This window comes from Xyrauchen texanus, unplaced genomic scaffold (assembly GCF_025860055.1).
Source record: "Xyrauchen texanus isolate HMW12.3.18 unplaced genomic scaffold, RBS_HiC_50CHRs HiC_scaffold_657, whole genome shotgun sequence".
Taxonomy (NCBI): domain Eukaryota; kingdom Metazoa; phylum Chordata; class Actinopteri; order Cypriniformes; family Catostomidae; genus Xyrauchen; species Xyrauchen texanus.
In genome coordinates, this window is record NW_026266640.1 from 1 (window position 1) to 15,269 (window position 15,269).

Sequence of the window (15,269 nt, forward strand, 5' to 3'; positions counted from 1 at the left end):
AATTCATTCTCTTATCTCTGAAGAAAGAGCACTCAGCCCACAAGGCCCCGCCCACAATACCGTGACGCAGCTCATTTCAAAAATCACACCACTTTTGAGACCACGCCCCCAGCAGACTTCATTCAAATAGTTCGGCTTTTCATCAGGAATCCAGAAGTGACCCAGTAACACAGTAAAGTCTAATAGTTACTTAGTATAGCATCTGCGTCACCCGCCTAAAACTGTTTAACAGCGGAGAAGTGAAACGCAAGTGTGAATATCGGTGAGCAAATGATGGAGATTCGGATCAGGGTTCGGCTCGGTTTCATATGTTCCGTTCTTCTGCTTCAGTGTCTCCTCATCGGAACCAGTAAGTGACCCTTTGATACCAAACCACCATTACTGAGTGCGGAATGGCGCATTGTAATGTTACTCATTCTGAGTAGTATGTTAGTATCTGATCTCAGTCTCTGCCGGGAGTTTAAAAGGGCTTTCCGGTGTTAGGCCTATGATGAAACTTCCTGTCTGCATCTTTATACTGTAATTTAACACCTATAGATGTTTATATATCAGCGCCTTTGATATCAATTCTATAATTGTTGATATGTTCAAGTGTCAGTAAAAGAGTTTTGAACGCGTGAGTCTCTTTCTGCACAAGCGGCATCTGTCAGTCAGTGTAACGTGTGTCCTGATTGGCTGACGTAAGGCACGTGCGCGCTGCGGTCGCTGATTGGTTGGACTCATAATCAGATAGTTTGGCCTCTGCTCCTGATTGGTCTGCTTTGACATTATGATGACTGTCAGCAGAGTTTACTGTGTTTTTACTGCAGCTTATTCTTGATAAACACACACACAGAGTATGTTGATGTGTCATTATCAGAAGCATCTACACACGGGTGTCTATAAATAAAGATGATCCGCTGATCTGATCACTGGTCAGTGCTGACGATGTTCAGGTTGTGTTTGTATTAACGGATCTGTTAATTTTCACAGGAAGTTGTTTGTCTAGTTTCTCACCTGATCAGACACGCCCAATAGATCAGACTTTCTGTGTGTGTGTGTGTGTGTGTGTGTGTGTGTGTGTGTGTTGTAAGGCCGAGTTTCATTCAGTGCTCTGCAATGACGGAAAACCCAGAAAAAGGGTGTGACAGACAACTGATGACCATTTAAAGGAAAGGAGAGAGATGGTGTGACTGATTTCTATATGTCTGTTTGTGAATGGTTTGATGTATATAGAGGACTTTAAAGAAAAGCAGCTGTAACTTTATCACACTGGAGCTGTTGAACACAAATATAAATTAATGTTCATTGTGATTTAAATCAATGAGTTCTAACTGCTTCTGTGAATGAATCTGGATGTTTCCCATCAATGCCCCGCCCCCTTCATCTCACTGGATCTGAATTATGCAGATGTTGCCATAGAGACCAGTGATCAACTAGTGGTGTGATTGTTAAACTCCGCCTCTGCCTTTGTCTTAAAGTGACACACACACTCACTGCCTCTCTATTATGGTAGTTGTTAACCAATAACAGATGTCATGTGTTTTATGGTATTATTATTCACATAGCAGCTACAAAAACAATAATCATTAAATGTGCAAATAAGAGCTGCTGTATATGTCATAATATTTATATGATTCTCTAGATAAGATGAGAGCAATGTTTATAGAGCTGTGTTTGACTCAGGTGTGGCAGTTTGCAGTCAGGGGCAGTTCACCTGTGGAAACGGGAAGTGCATCACCAGCCGCTGGGTTTGTGACAATGCGGACGACTGCGGAGACGGAACTGATGAACTGATTACGTCCTGCAGTGAGTCATAAACCGTCATTAATCTTCATAAACCTGCTAATATCCCCTAGCTGACAATGCTAACACTCAAACCCTGTTTACAGGAGAGAAGTCATGTTTGCCCGGTCAATTCAGCTGCGGTGGGCGTCTCAATGAGTGCGTGTCCACCAGATGGCACTGTGACGGCAAATCTGACTGCGAGAATGGAGCCGATGAGCAGGGCTGCGGTTAGTATACTACAAACTCTAGTGCACACTAATTAGGAAACACAAAATAGTAATCCACTATAAATTAAAAACCATATTTATTTCTGCAGTGATGAGTCCTACAATTCTTTACAAGGACTCATTATGGGACACACACACTTCAGCTGTCACAGAATTGGAAACAGACCTTCTTATTAACATAATTCATGTTTTACATGTATTCTACATATATAGTATTACATTAGAAATATGCATAACTAAGTAACGCACTTAAAAATAATTATCTTAATTGAAAGTCAGTAACTGTACTCTACTATTGTGTTTTTGGCTATAAAAGAAATTGTTACAGTAACTAATTACTTTGTAATCAGATTACACCCAACACTGGTTATCCGATAGATAAGTTAGTTCATCCAGTATTTAATATCTTTCAGAGTAGTTTGACGATTGTATTGTGTTATTTCAGTGCTGAAGAACTGCACAGACGAGGAGTTTCGCTGTCGCAGTGGTCAGTGTGTGTCGCTCTCGTTTGTGTGCGACAAGGACTCGGACTGTGATGATGGCAGCGACGAAGCGTCCTGTCCTGCCCCCACCTGCAGCGCCGGCTCGTTTCAGTGCAATAACTCTGTGTGCGTGCCGCAGCTCTGGGCATGCGATGGCGATGCCGACTGCGCAGACGGCTCGGACGAGTGGCCGCAGAACTGCGGTTCCAGACCGGTTCAGAACTCCAGGACCAACTGCAGGACTCACGAGTTTCAGTGCGACAGCGGCGATTGCATTCATGCGAGCTGGAGGTGCGATGGCGGGTTCGACTGCAGTGATCGATCAGACGAGGAAAACTGCAGTGAGTGTACAGCTGTTATTACACATTTATGTGAATTACATTTTAATAAACTCTTAATTACACAGCATTAAGGATCACAATAGTGTTACAAAGTAGCTGCGTTTGGGATTTTGTGTTGTTTAACAGAATGACACATACAGTTTGTAAATGATTGTTTGTTTACGTTGTAGCCACGCCCACCTGCCGCCCAGATCAGTTTGTCTGTAAAGACGGGAGCTGTATCCCGGGATTGCAACAGTGCGACGGGAATAACGACTGCAGAGATCGCAGTGATGAGATGGACTGCGTCACAGGTGAGACGGTGCTCGCTATAACACATTTATAACATGTAATAACAGTAATACAACACCAGTTCATGTCAGTAACTGTCTCTCTCTCTCTTATTCTGTCTGTCTGCAGTGAATCAGTGTGAGTGGCCGAGCAGGTTTAAGTGTCGCAGTGGCGAGTGTATCAGCGCTGATAAAGTGTGTGACGGTCAGAGAGACTGTCGTGATAGGTCAGATGAGCCAATCAAAGACTGCAGTGAGTTTCTTTAAGGGTGTTTACACACTATGAATGGTTTGATTTGTGATTTGATTGTTTTACACACTCTTACACATCTCTTTCTGTCAATGTTTTTCCTCCAGATGTTAATGAGTGTGTTAATAACAACAACGGCGGCTGTTCTCACACGTGTAACAACCTGAAGTTGGGCTTCGAGTGTTTGTGTCCGACGGGATTTCACCTGATCAACCGCACACACTGTGAAGGTACAAATCCAGCCGTCATTCTGTAGCGCATCAGATCTCCACGTGTGTGTGTGTGTTTGACTGTTGTGTGTTTCCTCTCTAGACATCGACGAGTGTTTGGATGCCGACAGCTGCAGTCAGATCTGCATCAATCTGAATGGCAGCTTTAAATGCGACTGTAACGATGGATATGAACTTGATCACATGACCAATGAGTGTAAAGCTGTTGCAGGTACATGTGACATGAACTCCATCATACACACAACACAAACTTGATCAGAGAGAGACTTTTGGACGTTTCTAGCTGTATAATAACAGTTCCTGTAGTTCAACTGCTGCTTGCAACATCAGAGTCATGGGTTAGTTTCCCAGGGAACACATACTTTGGTCACTTTGGATCAAAGCCTCTGCCAAATGCATAAATATAAATGTAGAACTGAGAAATCATACGCCTAATCAATCAAACCCTTGATGAATACATCACCATAAGAATCATGCGTCACTCATGCGAAAGTGTCTGTCCTCCTCTCAGGTTCTGGAGCATTCCTGCTCTTCAGCACTCGTCATGAGGTGAGGAAGATGATGCTGGGCAGCAGAGAATACACGTCACTGATCAAGGAGCAGAAGAATGTGGTGGCGTTAGATGTGGACATTCACAACAACAAGATCTACTGGTCTGACGTGAGCCAGAAAAAGATCTACAGGTGAATATGTCAAAATCTTAAACTTTAAACAGGTTTAAATGGAAAAGTCCCAGATATTTTCAATGTGCTGTCTGACCTTTGACCCACTGTATGTTTATTCTTTTTGTATAGTATTTGTCATAATCATCAAGTGTGTTTTTGTGCTTTGCAGCACTCTTGCTAGTGACCCTGCCCACCACAGCACTGTGATTGACAGCCAAATCTCCGCCCCTGAAGGACTCGCTGTTGACTGGATCCATGGAAACATCTACTGGACTGACAGTGAGCTGGGAACCATCTCCGTGGCAACAACAGATGGCGCCAAACGCAAGACGCTCGTCAAAGATGGTTTACAGAATCCTCGCGCTGTCGTCGTCGACCCACAGCGAAAGTGAGTCTTTTATTTCCAGCAAAACAGCGAATGAAATCTGAGATTGTTGCACACACGGTCATGGAAACCATTTAAAGGATGTGATTTCCAAAATTCTGTAGTGAATATAATAATTTTCAAATGCTCTGAAGACATTTGAACACTAATAAAGGATTGGAAATCAAACTGGAAATGAATTGGTCATAATGTGTAAACCTCTGGCTGGGGTTACTGTACGATTAGTTGTTTGCAAACAAAACGTGTCTGATGAGACAATACTTGTTAACACAGACTCCCTTGTGTTTAAATATTAGTTGTAACCTCATGCGTTTGTAGTTTCATGTTCTGGACGGACTGGGGCGAGTCTGCTCGGATTGAGAAGTGTGGGCTCAACGGTGCTGATCGGACACTTCTTGTTAAGGACAACATTGCCTGGCCAAATGGCATCACACTCGGTGAGACAGATATGACACAGACATGAGACATGAGATCAGACATGCCAGATGAGACGAGACATGAGACGAGACATGAGACGAGACATGAGACGAGACATGAGACCAGACATGAGACGAGACATGAGACGAGACATGAGACCAGACATGAGACCAGACATGAGACCAGACATGAGACCAGACATGAGACCAGACATGCCAGATGAGACGAGACATGAGACGAGACATGAGACGAGACATGAGACGAGACATGAGACGAGACATGAGACGAGACATGAGACGAGACATGAGACCAGACATCAGACATGAGATCAGACATGAGATCAGACATGCCAGATGAGACCGGACATGAGACCGGACATGAGACCGGACATGAGACCAGACATGAGACCGGACATGAGACCAGAAATGACACCGGACATGAGACCAGACATGAGACCGGACATGAGACCAGACATGAGACATGAGATCAGACTTGAGACATGAGATCAGACATGAGACATGAGATTAGACATGCCAGATGAGACCAGACATGAGACCAGACATGAGACCAGACATGAGACGAGACATGAGACGAGACATGAGACGAGACATGAGACGAGACATGAGACGAGACATGAGACCAGACATGAGACCAGACATGAGATCAGACATTAGATCAGACATGCCAGATGAGATCAGACATGAGACCGGACATGAGACCGGACATGACACCGGACATGAGACCAGACATGAGACATGAGACCAGACATGAGACATGAGATCAGACTTGAGACATGAGATCAGACATGAGACATGAGATTAGACATGCCAGATGAGACCAGACATGAGACCAGACATGAGACCAGACATGAGACCAGACATGCCAGATGAGACCAGACATGAGATCAGACATGAGACATTAGATCAGACATGAGACATTAGATCAGACATGCCACATGAGACCAGACGTGAGATCAGACATGAGACAGACATTAGATCAGACATGAGACATTAGATCAGACATGCCACATGAGACCAGACATGAGATCAGACATGAGACATGAGATCAGACATGAGACATGAGATCAGACATGAGATCAGACATGAGACAGACATTAGATCAGACATGAGACAGACATTAGATCAGACATGAGATATTAGATCAGACATGAGATCAGACATGCCACATGAGACCAGACGTGAGATCAGACATGAGACAGACATTAGATCAGACATGAGACATTAGATCAGACATGCCACATGAGACCAGACATGAGATCAGACATGAGACATGAGATCAGACATCAGACATGAGATCAGACATGAGATTAGACATGAGACAGACATTAGATCAGACATGAGACAGACATTAGATCAGACATGAGACAGACATTAGATCAGACATGAGACAGACATTAGATCAGACATGAGACAGACATTAGATCAGACATGAGATATTAGATCAGACATGAGACATTAGATCAGACATGAGATCAGACATGAGATCAGACATGAGACATGAGATCAGACATGAGACATGAGATTAGACATGAGACATTAGATCAGACATGAGACATTAGATCAGACATGAGACATTAGATCAGACATGAGATCAGACATGAGACAGACATTAGATCAGACATGAGACAGACATTAGATCAGACATGAGATATTAGATCAGACATGAGATCAGACATGCCACATGAGACCAGACGTGAGATCAGACATGAGACAGACATTAGATCAGACATGAGACATTAGATCAGACATGCCACATGAGACCAGACATGAGATCAGACATGAGACATGAGATCAGACATCAGACATGAGATCAGACGTGAGATCAGACATGAGACAGACATTAGATCAGACATGAGACATTAGATCAGACATGCCACATGAGACCAGACATGAGATCAGACATGAGACATGAGATCAGACATCAGACATGAGATCAGACATGAGATCAGACATGAGATATTAGATCAGACATGAGATCAGACATGAGACATTAGATCAGACATGAGACATTAGATCAGACATGAGACATTAGATCAGACATGAGACATGAGATCAGACATGAGATCAGACATGAGACATGAGATCAGACATGAGACATGAGATTAGACATGAGACATTAGATCAGACATGAGACATGAGATCAGACATGAGACATTAGATCAGACATGAGACATTAGATCAGACATGAGATCAGACATGAGACATGAGATCAGACATGAGATCAGACATGAGACAGACATTAGACAGACATTAGATCAGACATGAGATCAGACATGAGACATTAGATCAGACATGAGACATTAGATCAGACATGAGATCAGACATGAGACATGAGATCAGACATGAGATCAGACATGAGATCAGACATGAGACATGAGATTAGACATGAGACATGAGATTAGACATGAGACATTAGATCAGACATGAGACATTAGATCAGACATGAGACATGAGATCAGACATGAGATCAGACATGAGACAGACATTAGATCAGACATGAGACAGACATTAGATCAGACATGAGATATTAGATCAGACATGAGACATTAGATCAGACATGAGACATTAGATCAGACATGAGACATGAGATCAGACACGAGATCAGACATGAGACAGACATTAGATCAGACATGAGACAGACATTAGATCAGACATGAGACAGACATTAGATCAGACATGAGATATTAGATCAGACATGAGATCAGACATGAGACATTAGATCAGACATGAGACATTAGATCAGACATGAGACATGAGATCAGACATGAGATATGAGATCAGACATTAGATCAGACATGAGACAGACATGAGATCAGACATGAGACATGAGACCAGACATGAGACCAGACATGAGAGCAGACATGAGATTAGACATGAGATTAGACATGCCAGATGAGACCAGACATGAGACCAGACATGAGATTAGACATGAGATTAGACATGAGACCAGACATGAGACCAGACATGAGACCAGACATGAGATCAGACATGCCAGATGAGACATGAGACCAGACATGAGACCAGACATGAGACCAGACATGAGACCAGACATGAGACCAGACATGAGACCAGACATGAGACCAGACATGAGATCAGACATGAGATATTAGATCAGACATGAGATCAGACATGAGATATTAGATCAGACATGAGACAGACATTAGATCAGACATGAGACCAGACATGAGACCAGACATGAGACCAGACATGAGATTAGACATGAGATTAGACATGAGATTAGACATGCCAGATGAGACCAGACATGAGACCAGACATGAGACCAGACATGAGATCAGACATGCCAGATGAGACATGAGACCAGACATGAGACCAGACATGAGACCAGACATGAGACCAGACATGAGATCAGACATGAGACATGAGATCAGACATGCCAGATGAGACCAGACATGAGACCAGACATGAGACCAGACATGAGATCAGACATGAGACATGAGACAGACATGAGACAGACATGAGACAGACATGAGACAGACATTAGACAGACATGAGATCAGACATGAGATCAGACATGAGACATTAGATCAGACATGAGACATTAGATCAGACATGAGATCAGACATGAGACCAGACATGAGATCAGACATGAGACATTAGATCAGACATGAGACAGACATTAGATCAGACATGAGACAGACATGAGACAGACATGAGACAGACATGAGACAGACATGAGACAGACATGAGATCAGACATGAGATCAGACATGAGATCAGACATGAGACATGAGATATTAGATCAGACATGAGATCAGACATGAGATCAGACATGAGACATGAGATATTAGATCAGACATGAGATCAGACATGAGATCAGACATGAGACATGAGATTAGACATGAGATTAGACATGAGATTAGACATGAGATTAGACATGAGATTAGACATGAGATCAGACATGAGATTAGACATGCCAGATGAGACCAGACATGAGACCAGACATGAGACCAGACATGAGATCAGACATGCCAGATGAGACATGAGACCAGACATGAGACCAGACATGAGACCAGACATGAGATCAGACATGAGATATTAGATCAGACATGAGACAGACATGAGACCAGACATGAGACCAGACATGAGACCAGACATGAGACCAGACATGAGATTAGACATGAGATTAGACATGAGATTAGACATGCCAGATGAGACCAGACATGAGACCAGACATGAGACCAGACATGAGACCAGACATGCCAGATGAGACATGAGACCAGACATGAGACCAGACATGAGACCAGACATGAGACCAGACATGAGACCAGACATGAGATCAGACATGAGACCAGACATGAGACCAGACATGAGACCAGACATGAGACCAGACATGAGACCAGACATGAGATCAGACATGAGACATGAGATCAGACATGCCAGATGAGACCAGACATGAGACCAGACATGAGACCAGACATGAGATCAGACATGAGACCAGACATGAGATCAGACATGAGACATGAGACAGACATGAGACAGACATGAGACAGACATGAGACAGACATGAGACAGACATTAGATCAGACATGAGATCAGACATGAGACATTAGATCAGACATTAGATCAGACATTAGATCAGACATGAGATCAGACATGAGATCAGACATGAGACAGACATGAGACAGACATGAGACAGACATTAGATCAGACATGAGATCAGACATGAGACATTAGATCAGACATTAGATCAGACATTAGATCAGACATGAGATCAGACATGAGATCAGACATGAGATCAGACATGAGACCAGACATGAGATCAGACATGAGACATTAGATCAGACATGAGACAGACATTAGATCAGACATTAGATCAGACATGAGACAGACATGAGACAGACATGAGACAGACATGAGACAGACATGAGACAGACATTAGATCAGACATGAGATCAGACATGAGACATTAGATCAGACATTAGATCAGACATTAGATCAGACATGAGATCAGACATGAGATCAGACATGAGATCAGACATGAGACCAGACATGAGATCAGACATGAGACATTAGATCAGACATGAGACAGACATTAGATCAGACATTAGATCAGACATGAGACAGACATGAGACAGACATGAGACAGACATGAGACAGACATGAGACAGACATGAGATCAGACATGAGATCAGACATGAGATCAGACATGAGACATGAGATATTAGATCAGACATGAGATCAGACATGAGATCAGACATGAGACATGAGATATTAGATCAGACATGAGATCAGACATGAGATCAGACATGAGATCAGACATGAGATTAGACATGAGATTAGACATGAGATTAGACATGAGACCAGACATGAGACCAGACATGCCAGATGAGACCAGACATGAGATCAGACATGAGATCAGACATGAGACATGAGATATTAGATCAGACATGAAATCAGATTGTGACACTGAATGCTGAATGTGAACATTAGACAGATGTGGTGTAGTATGTGTTGTACTGACATGTCCTTGTGTGTGTTTTTAGATGTGTTAAATGGGCGTCTGTACTGGGTGGACTCTAAGATGCACACACTGTCCAGCATCGGTGTGAATGGTGACGGCCGTCACACACTGATCTTTGATGAACAAAAGCTCCCACATCCGCTCTCACTCGCTGTGTTTGAGGTGTGAACGTGTGTGTGTGTTTCTCTCGGTCTGATCTGATTGTTGATGTTGTGTAAGTCTTACATAACACCTCTGACTGTTTCTGTCTGATCAACAGGAGAAAGTTTTCTGGACTGACTTCTCTAATAACGGCATCTGGAGCGCAAACCGCCTGACGGGTCAAGACATTGCAGCTGTAGTGCAACACCTGCAGTCGCCTGAAGATATCGTGCTGTATCACGACCTCAAACAACCCACAGGTGAGCAGAAACACTACAAACAAACAGTAGGACAGAAATTGTACAGAATTATCCATATTATCAAGTGATGGATGCATTTATGTCGAAATACTTAAGTTTAATTGAACAAACGACCGTTGACATTAAAAACAAAAGATATGAGATCTGTTTACATTATGTTGCTATTCAAACTATTCATTTTATTATTTGCATTCAGCATTGTTTTCTCAAATCAGAACAGACTTATTTGTTTAAGTGTTGATGTCATTGCGTGTGATTCTCTTGCAGGAACGGACTGGTGCAAAGAGACGGCTCTCATGAATGGAGGCTGCGAGTTTCTGTGTCTGCCTGCGCCACAGATTAACACACGCTCGCCAAAATACACATGTGTGTGCCCTGATCACATGACCCTGAGTGCTAACATGAGGACATGTGTGTCAGGTGTGTGTGATGTCATAATGGTCCTCTGTAGATCATCAGTTGTCATGATGGCCGTCAGTAACATTTGTTTTATGTTGCAGCTACAAACGTCACTGCGCCATCACAAGCTGCAGCCGGAACTACAACCAGAAGGCCCGCCCCATTACCCACGGCAACTGTGACATCCAGAGCACGACCTACAACCACGACAGCAGCTCCGACATTTCGCCAACATCAGGGCAGAAAACAGCCACAGGACGCGAGCGGAAGTGACGCGGAAGCTCATGCTAACAGTCAGTGTTTGTTTTACTCTAAATCATACTTGTCAGAAATCACAATAATGTTGACACACACTGAACGAGTGTTTTGTCTCTTGACAGGAATCAATGAACAACATGAGCCGATCACCTCCCCGTCCCAGCATCCCACAGTCCTGTACATCACACTTCCTTTAGGTCAGTACATATATCACAACATACACACACACACATGTCACTCAATGACCGATCGACTGACTAAACTGTCTGTCTGTCTCACAGTGGCTGTGTGTCTGATGGTGTTTGGTGGTGTGTTGCTATGGAGACACTGGCGACTGAAGAACACAAACAGCATTCACTTCACAAACCCGGTGTATCAGAAGACCACAGACGACACGGTTCACATTTTCAGAAGCCCCAGTTTGGATGGATACTCGCATCCATCGGTATGACACTTGACATTCACTCAAACATTCTCACAGGTTTATATTCGCACTGTAATTCTCATTATAGAACTTATAAATCTTTAAAGACTGTGAGGTGTTTATGGTGGATATATGCATCTGTTGAAGACATCAGTACCATTATTTCAACTTCATCTTTTAAACATCGTGTTTAATCCTTTAATCTCTGAAGGTGTTTTTAAAGATTTACTGTTTCAGTGGCATACCCTAAATTAAAGGATTATAAAGCTAAAAAAACAAAAAGAAAAACAAGGAGGGTGAAGTGTCATTGTAAAGAAAACCTTTCACATATTTTAACAATATAGATTGATCCATTCTGAGACTCTAAAGAAACTGCTGAAAAATCACAAAAACAAATTGGCTCAGAAAAACTGCTTTTATTTGTTCCCGATCATGTCATCTGTATCTGAGAATAATTCTGTGTTGATTCGACAAATCAATCAAAAGTTCCAACATTACAAATATAATTGATCATAGTGTCCAAAAACATCTCCAAACAAATAAAAGATAATAATTGTACATAAGAACTAATTACACATGCAAACACAACAATGACTAAAGGTTTGCATAGCATGCACACCTGATTTTAGTCATGAGATTTCACAGAATGAGTTTCATTCTGTGTCATTTGAGGCATCATTGAGTCTGTGTCGTGTATTTGGCGCCATCTCCTGGTGGTCATATGTAACATTGTGCTTCATGTGGATTATCTAATGATCTATACATCTGATTATCTTGTGTGTGGACTCGATTGAAAGATAATCACTGACTCTAAATAATCATATGTGAGATTTTATGTTCCCTTCATTTTCGTGAAGTTATAAGCTAAAATGTAGCATGTAAATAACACCAGCATAATTGTCAAAGACACATATTTAACTATTACTCACTTATTTTTATCTGTGAGTAGAACAAATAGACTGGTTGTGTTTTATTCTTTAAGAGCTTTCCAATGACATACACCGATCAGCCACAACATTAAATCCACCGTTCTGTGTATGAAACACTTGATGATGAGATCAACAGAGAATGGTCAGACTGGTGTGAACTGATAAAGTCTACAGTAACTCAGATAACCACTCTGTACAATCGTGATGAAGAATATCATCTCTGAATGCTGTTCTGAGGTGCAGGTTGGCGCTGGTTTGGTGGCACGAGGGCACCTACACAATATTAGACGGGTGGTTATAATGTTGTGGCTGATCGGTGTATGACACATGGATATTTGATCAATTGAAATGAATGTTTTTACTGATTGCAATAATATATTCAGTGCAATTTTTTATATAAATGATAAAAACTGAACATTTCTGATTTGTCTGTAAATATTAAAGCACTTGTTCAGTTTTGCTCATAATATCTACATGCATTATAAAGTCCAGCTTTCTGTACTTTCAAACGACACCTGTTGTGTGTTGCTCAACACTGGAGTTATTAATATATGAATAAATACTAAACTACAGCTTGGATGTTCAGGCCCATCAGAGCTTAAAGGTTTAATAGCAGAATTCCTGGTGAAGAACGACACGACCCTAAAGAAAGATCCCTGAATCAGAGAATCATGTCAAAAGAGCTCCGCCCACTCCCATGATGCACTGTGAATGACGCAGTCGAGTCCTGATACACTTTCATACTACTTATATATTAGTATATATCAGAATATATCAGCAATTACATTAATATACATTAATTTTATACATTGATGTAATTGAACAAAAAAAAAAACCCATTCACAATGCATCATGGGATTGTCATGAGAATAATGTCACAATGCAAAAATATTAAAGTTTTCATTTTCTAACTATAATGTCTACTTTCATGTTCTGTGTTGTCTGTAAGATCGTGTTTAATGTGTGTTTCTCTTCAGTGTCAGATGGTGAGTTTGGATGAAGAATCACTCTGACGTGTTACAGTGATGTGGGTCAAAGGTCACTTCAGGAGCAGCTCACGGACATGAAGAGGAACGACACGGATCAGATCTTATTATATTATAAGTCACATTAATATCTAATGAATGAATGAAGCTGTTTAATGTCAGAAGGACTTACAGGAAGAATTTAAACTCCGGCGACTGTAAATGACCTCTGACATGCTTGAAGGGTCACACAGCTCACAGGTCATGTATGTTGGCACCTCATAAAGGATTCGGGGATTTTGCACACTGCAAGCACGCAGCTGTTTTATATATTTATTAGCATCATTATTGTGCTTGTTGACATTTGAGACCCAGTTATTGACGGTATTATGAACATGTTCTTAATATTTAATATGATGTGGAGGACAGACAGCTGTCGCTCTTTCGCTCTCTTGCACTATAAATGTCAGATTTTATTTGTGTTTTATTCACAGGAGATTACAGACATGCATATCTTTATCATTGTTGTTATAAATGAACAGGGCTGCTTTATTATTAATGAATATTGCAAAGGGACATGATGATTTTCCAAGGTGCCTGATTTGTGGTTATGAAGTCACATGTGTGATATGAAGTTCAGTTCTTTAGGTCGAAATATGGGCCTTAATATTCAGTGAAGATAATGCTGTAAGTGTGTGTGTACTGTAGAGAATATGTACACAAAGCCTTGACATGTTTAAGTGAATGTGTGTGTGCTGCGTCACCTACAGAGGCTCAGGTGACCCCTGACCTCACCTGTCCGTTCTAACGTTACAGGAACCTTTTCTGTTTTATAGTTTGATGTTCAGATCATTTTTAGATCCGATACTGAATGAAGAATCTAGAACATGTTCTGAACATTATCTTGTTTAATATCCGTCTGCACATTTAAAGCTCTGTCTATGTATAAAAACCTTTTTTATTTATTGTGTACATTGGTGATTTATTCTTTTAAATATATTGTGTTTGGAAGTGTACCGAATGTGCTAGTGTGTTATTGTGGTAGAAGCGTCTAGAAAAGTGTACTAGAGAGGAAACCCTCATTAATGAAGGATAAACACAAATGTCAGGGATGTTTGAGATCGTGTCTGTAATCACACCATTGAAGTACATTTTTTCTCTGTTTTTGTTGTTTATTTGTGGTCCATTAATGAAGATTTTATGAAGCTTTTTCAGTTGTTTGTTCTTTATCTCAGGACTGAATGTTCTTCAGATTATTCTGTTTACAGAGAAGGAAATTACACCCAAAGAAACAACTGAACTGTTTTGTCATTTTTGTTAAATAAACATCTTAAAAGCAGAATGTGTTTTATGATCATG

General features: G+C 41.5%; 1 protein-coding gene across 1 annotated transcript; it reads left to right on the forward strand.

Moving 5' to 3' along the window:
* Positions 1 to 133: 133 nt before the first annotated feature.
* On the forward strand, positions 134 to 15,269 carry ldlrb (low density lipoprotein receptor b). The gene is made up of 18 exons (XM_052125124.1): positions 134 to 349; positions 1,666 to 1,788; positions 1,872 to 1,994; positions 2,440 to 2,817; positions 2,988 to 3,110; positions 3,217 to 3,339; positions 3,444 to 3,566; positions 3,649 to 3,777; positions 4,078 to 4,249; positions 4,401 to 4,619; positions 4,935 to 5,053; positions 10,557 to 10,696; positions 10,794 to 10,935; positions 11,203 to 11,355; positions 11,436 to 11,627; positions 11,715 to 11,789; positions 11,874 to 12,037; positions 13,923 to 15,269. Exons 1-18 carry the CDS (start codon positions 271 to 273, stop codon positions 13,956 to 13,958), a joined length of 2,613 nt encoding a protein of 870 aa, XP_051981084.1. The 5' UTR covers positions 134 to 270; the 3' UTR covers positions 13,959 to 15,269.

Excerpts from the sequence above, each read along its gene's own strand:
- ldlrb (XM_052125124.1), top strand. The coding sequence starts at position 271 with ATGATGGAGATTCGGATCAGGGTTCGGCTCGGTTTCATATGTTCCGTT. Across the intron at positions 3,111-3,216 it reads TGAGATGGACTGCGTCACAG|TGAATCAGTGTGAGTGGCCG; the intron begins GTGAGACGGTGC and ends GTCTGTCTGCAG. Across the intron at positions 4,250-4,400 it reads AGCCAGAAAAAGATCTACAG|CACTCTTGCTAGTGACCCTG; the intron begins GTGAATATGTCA and ends TGTGCTTTGCAG.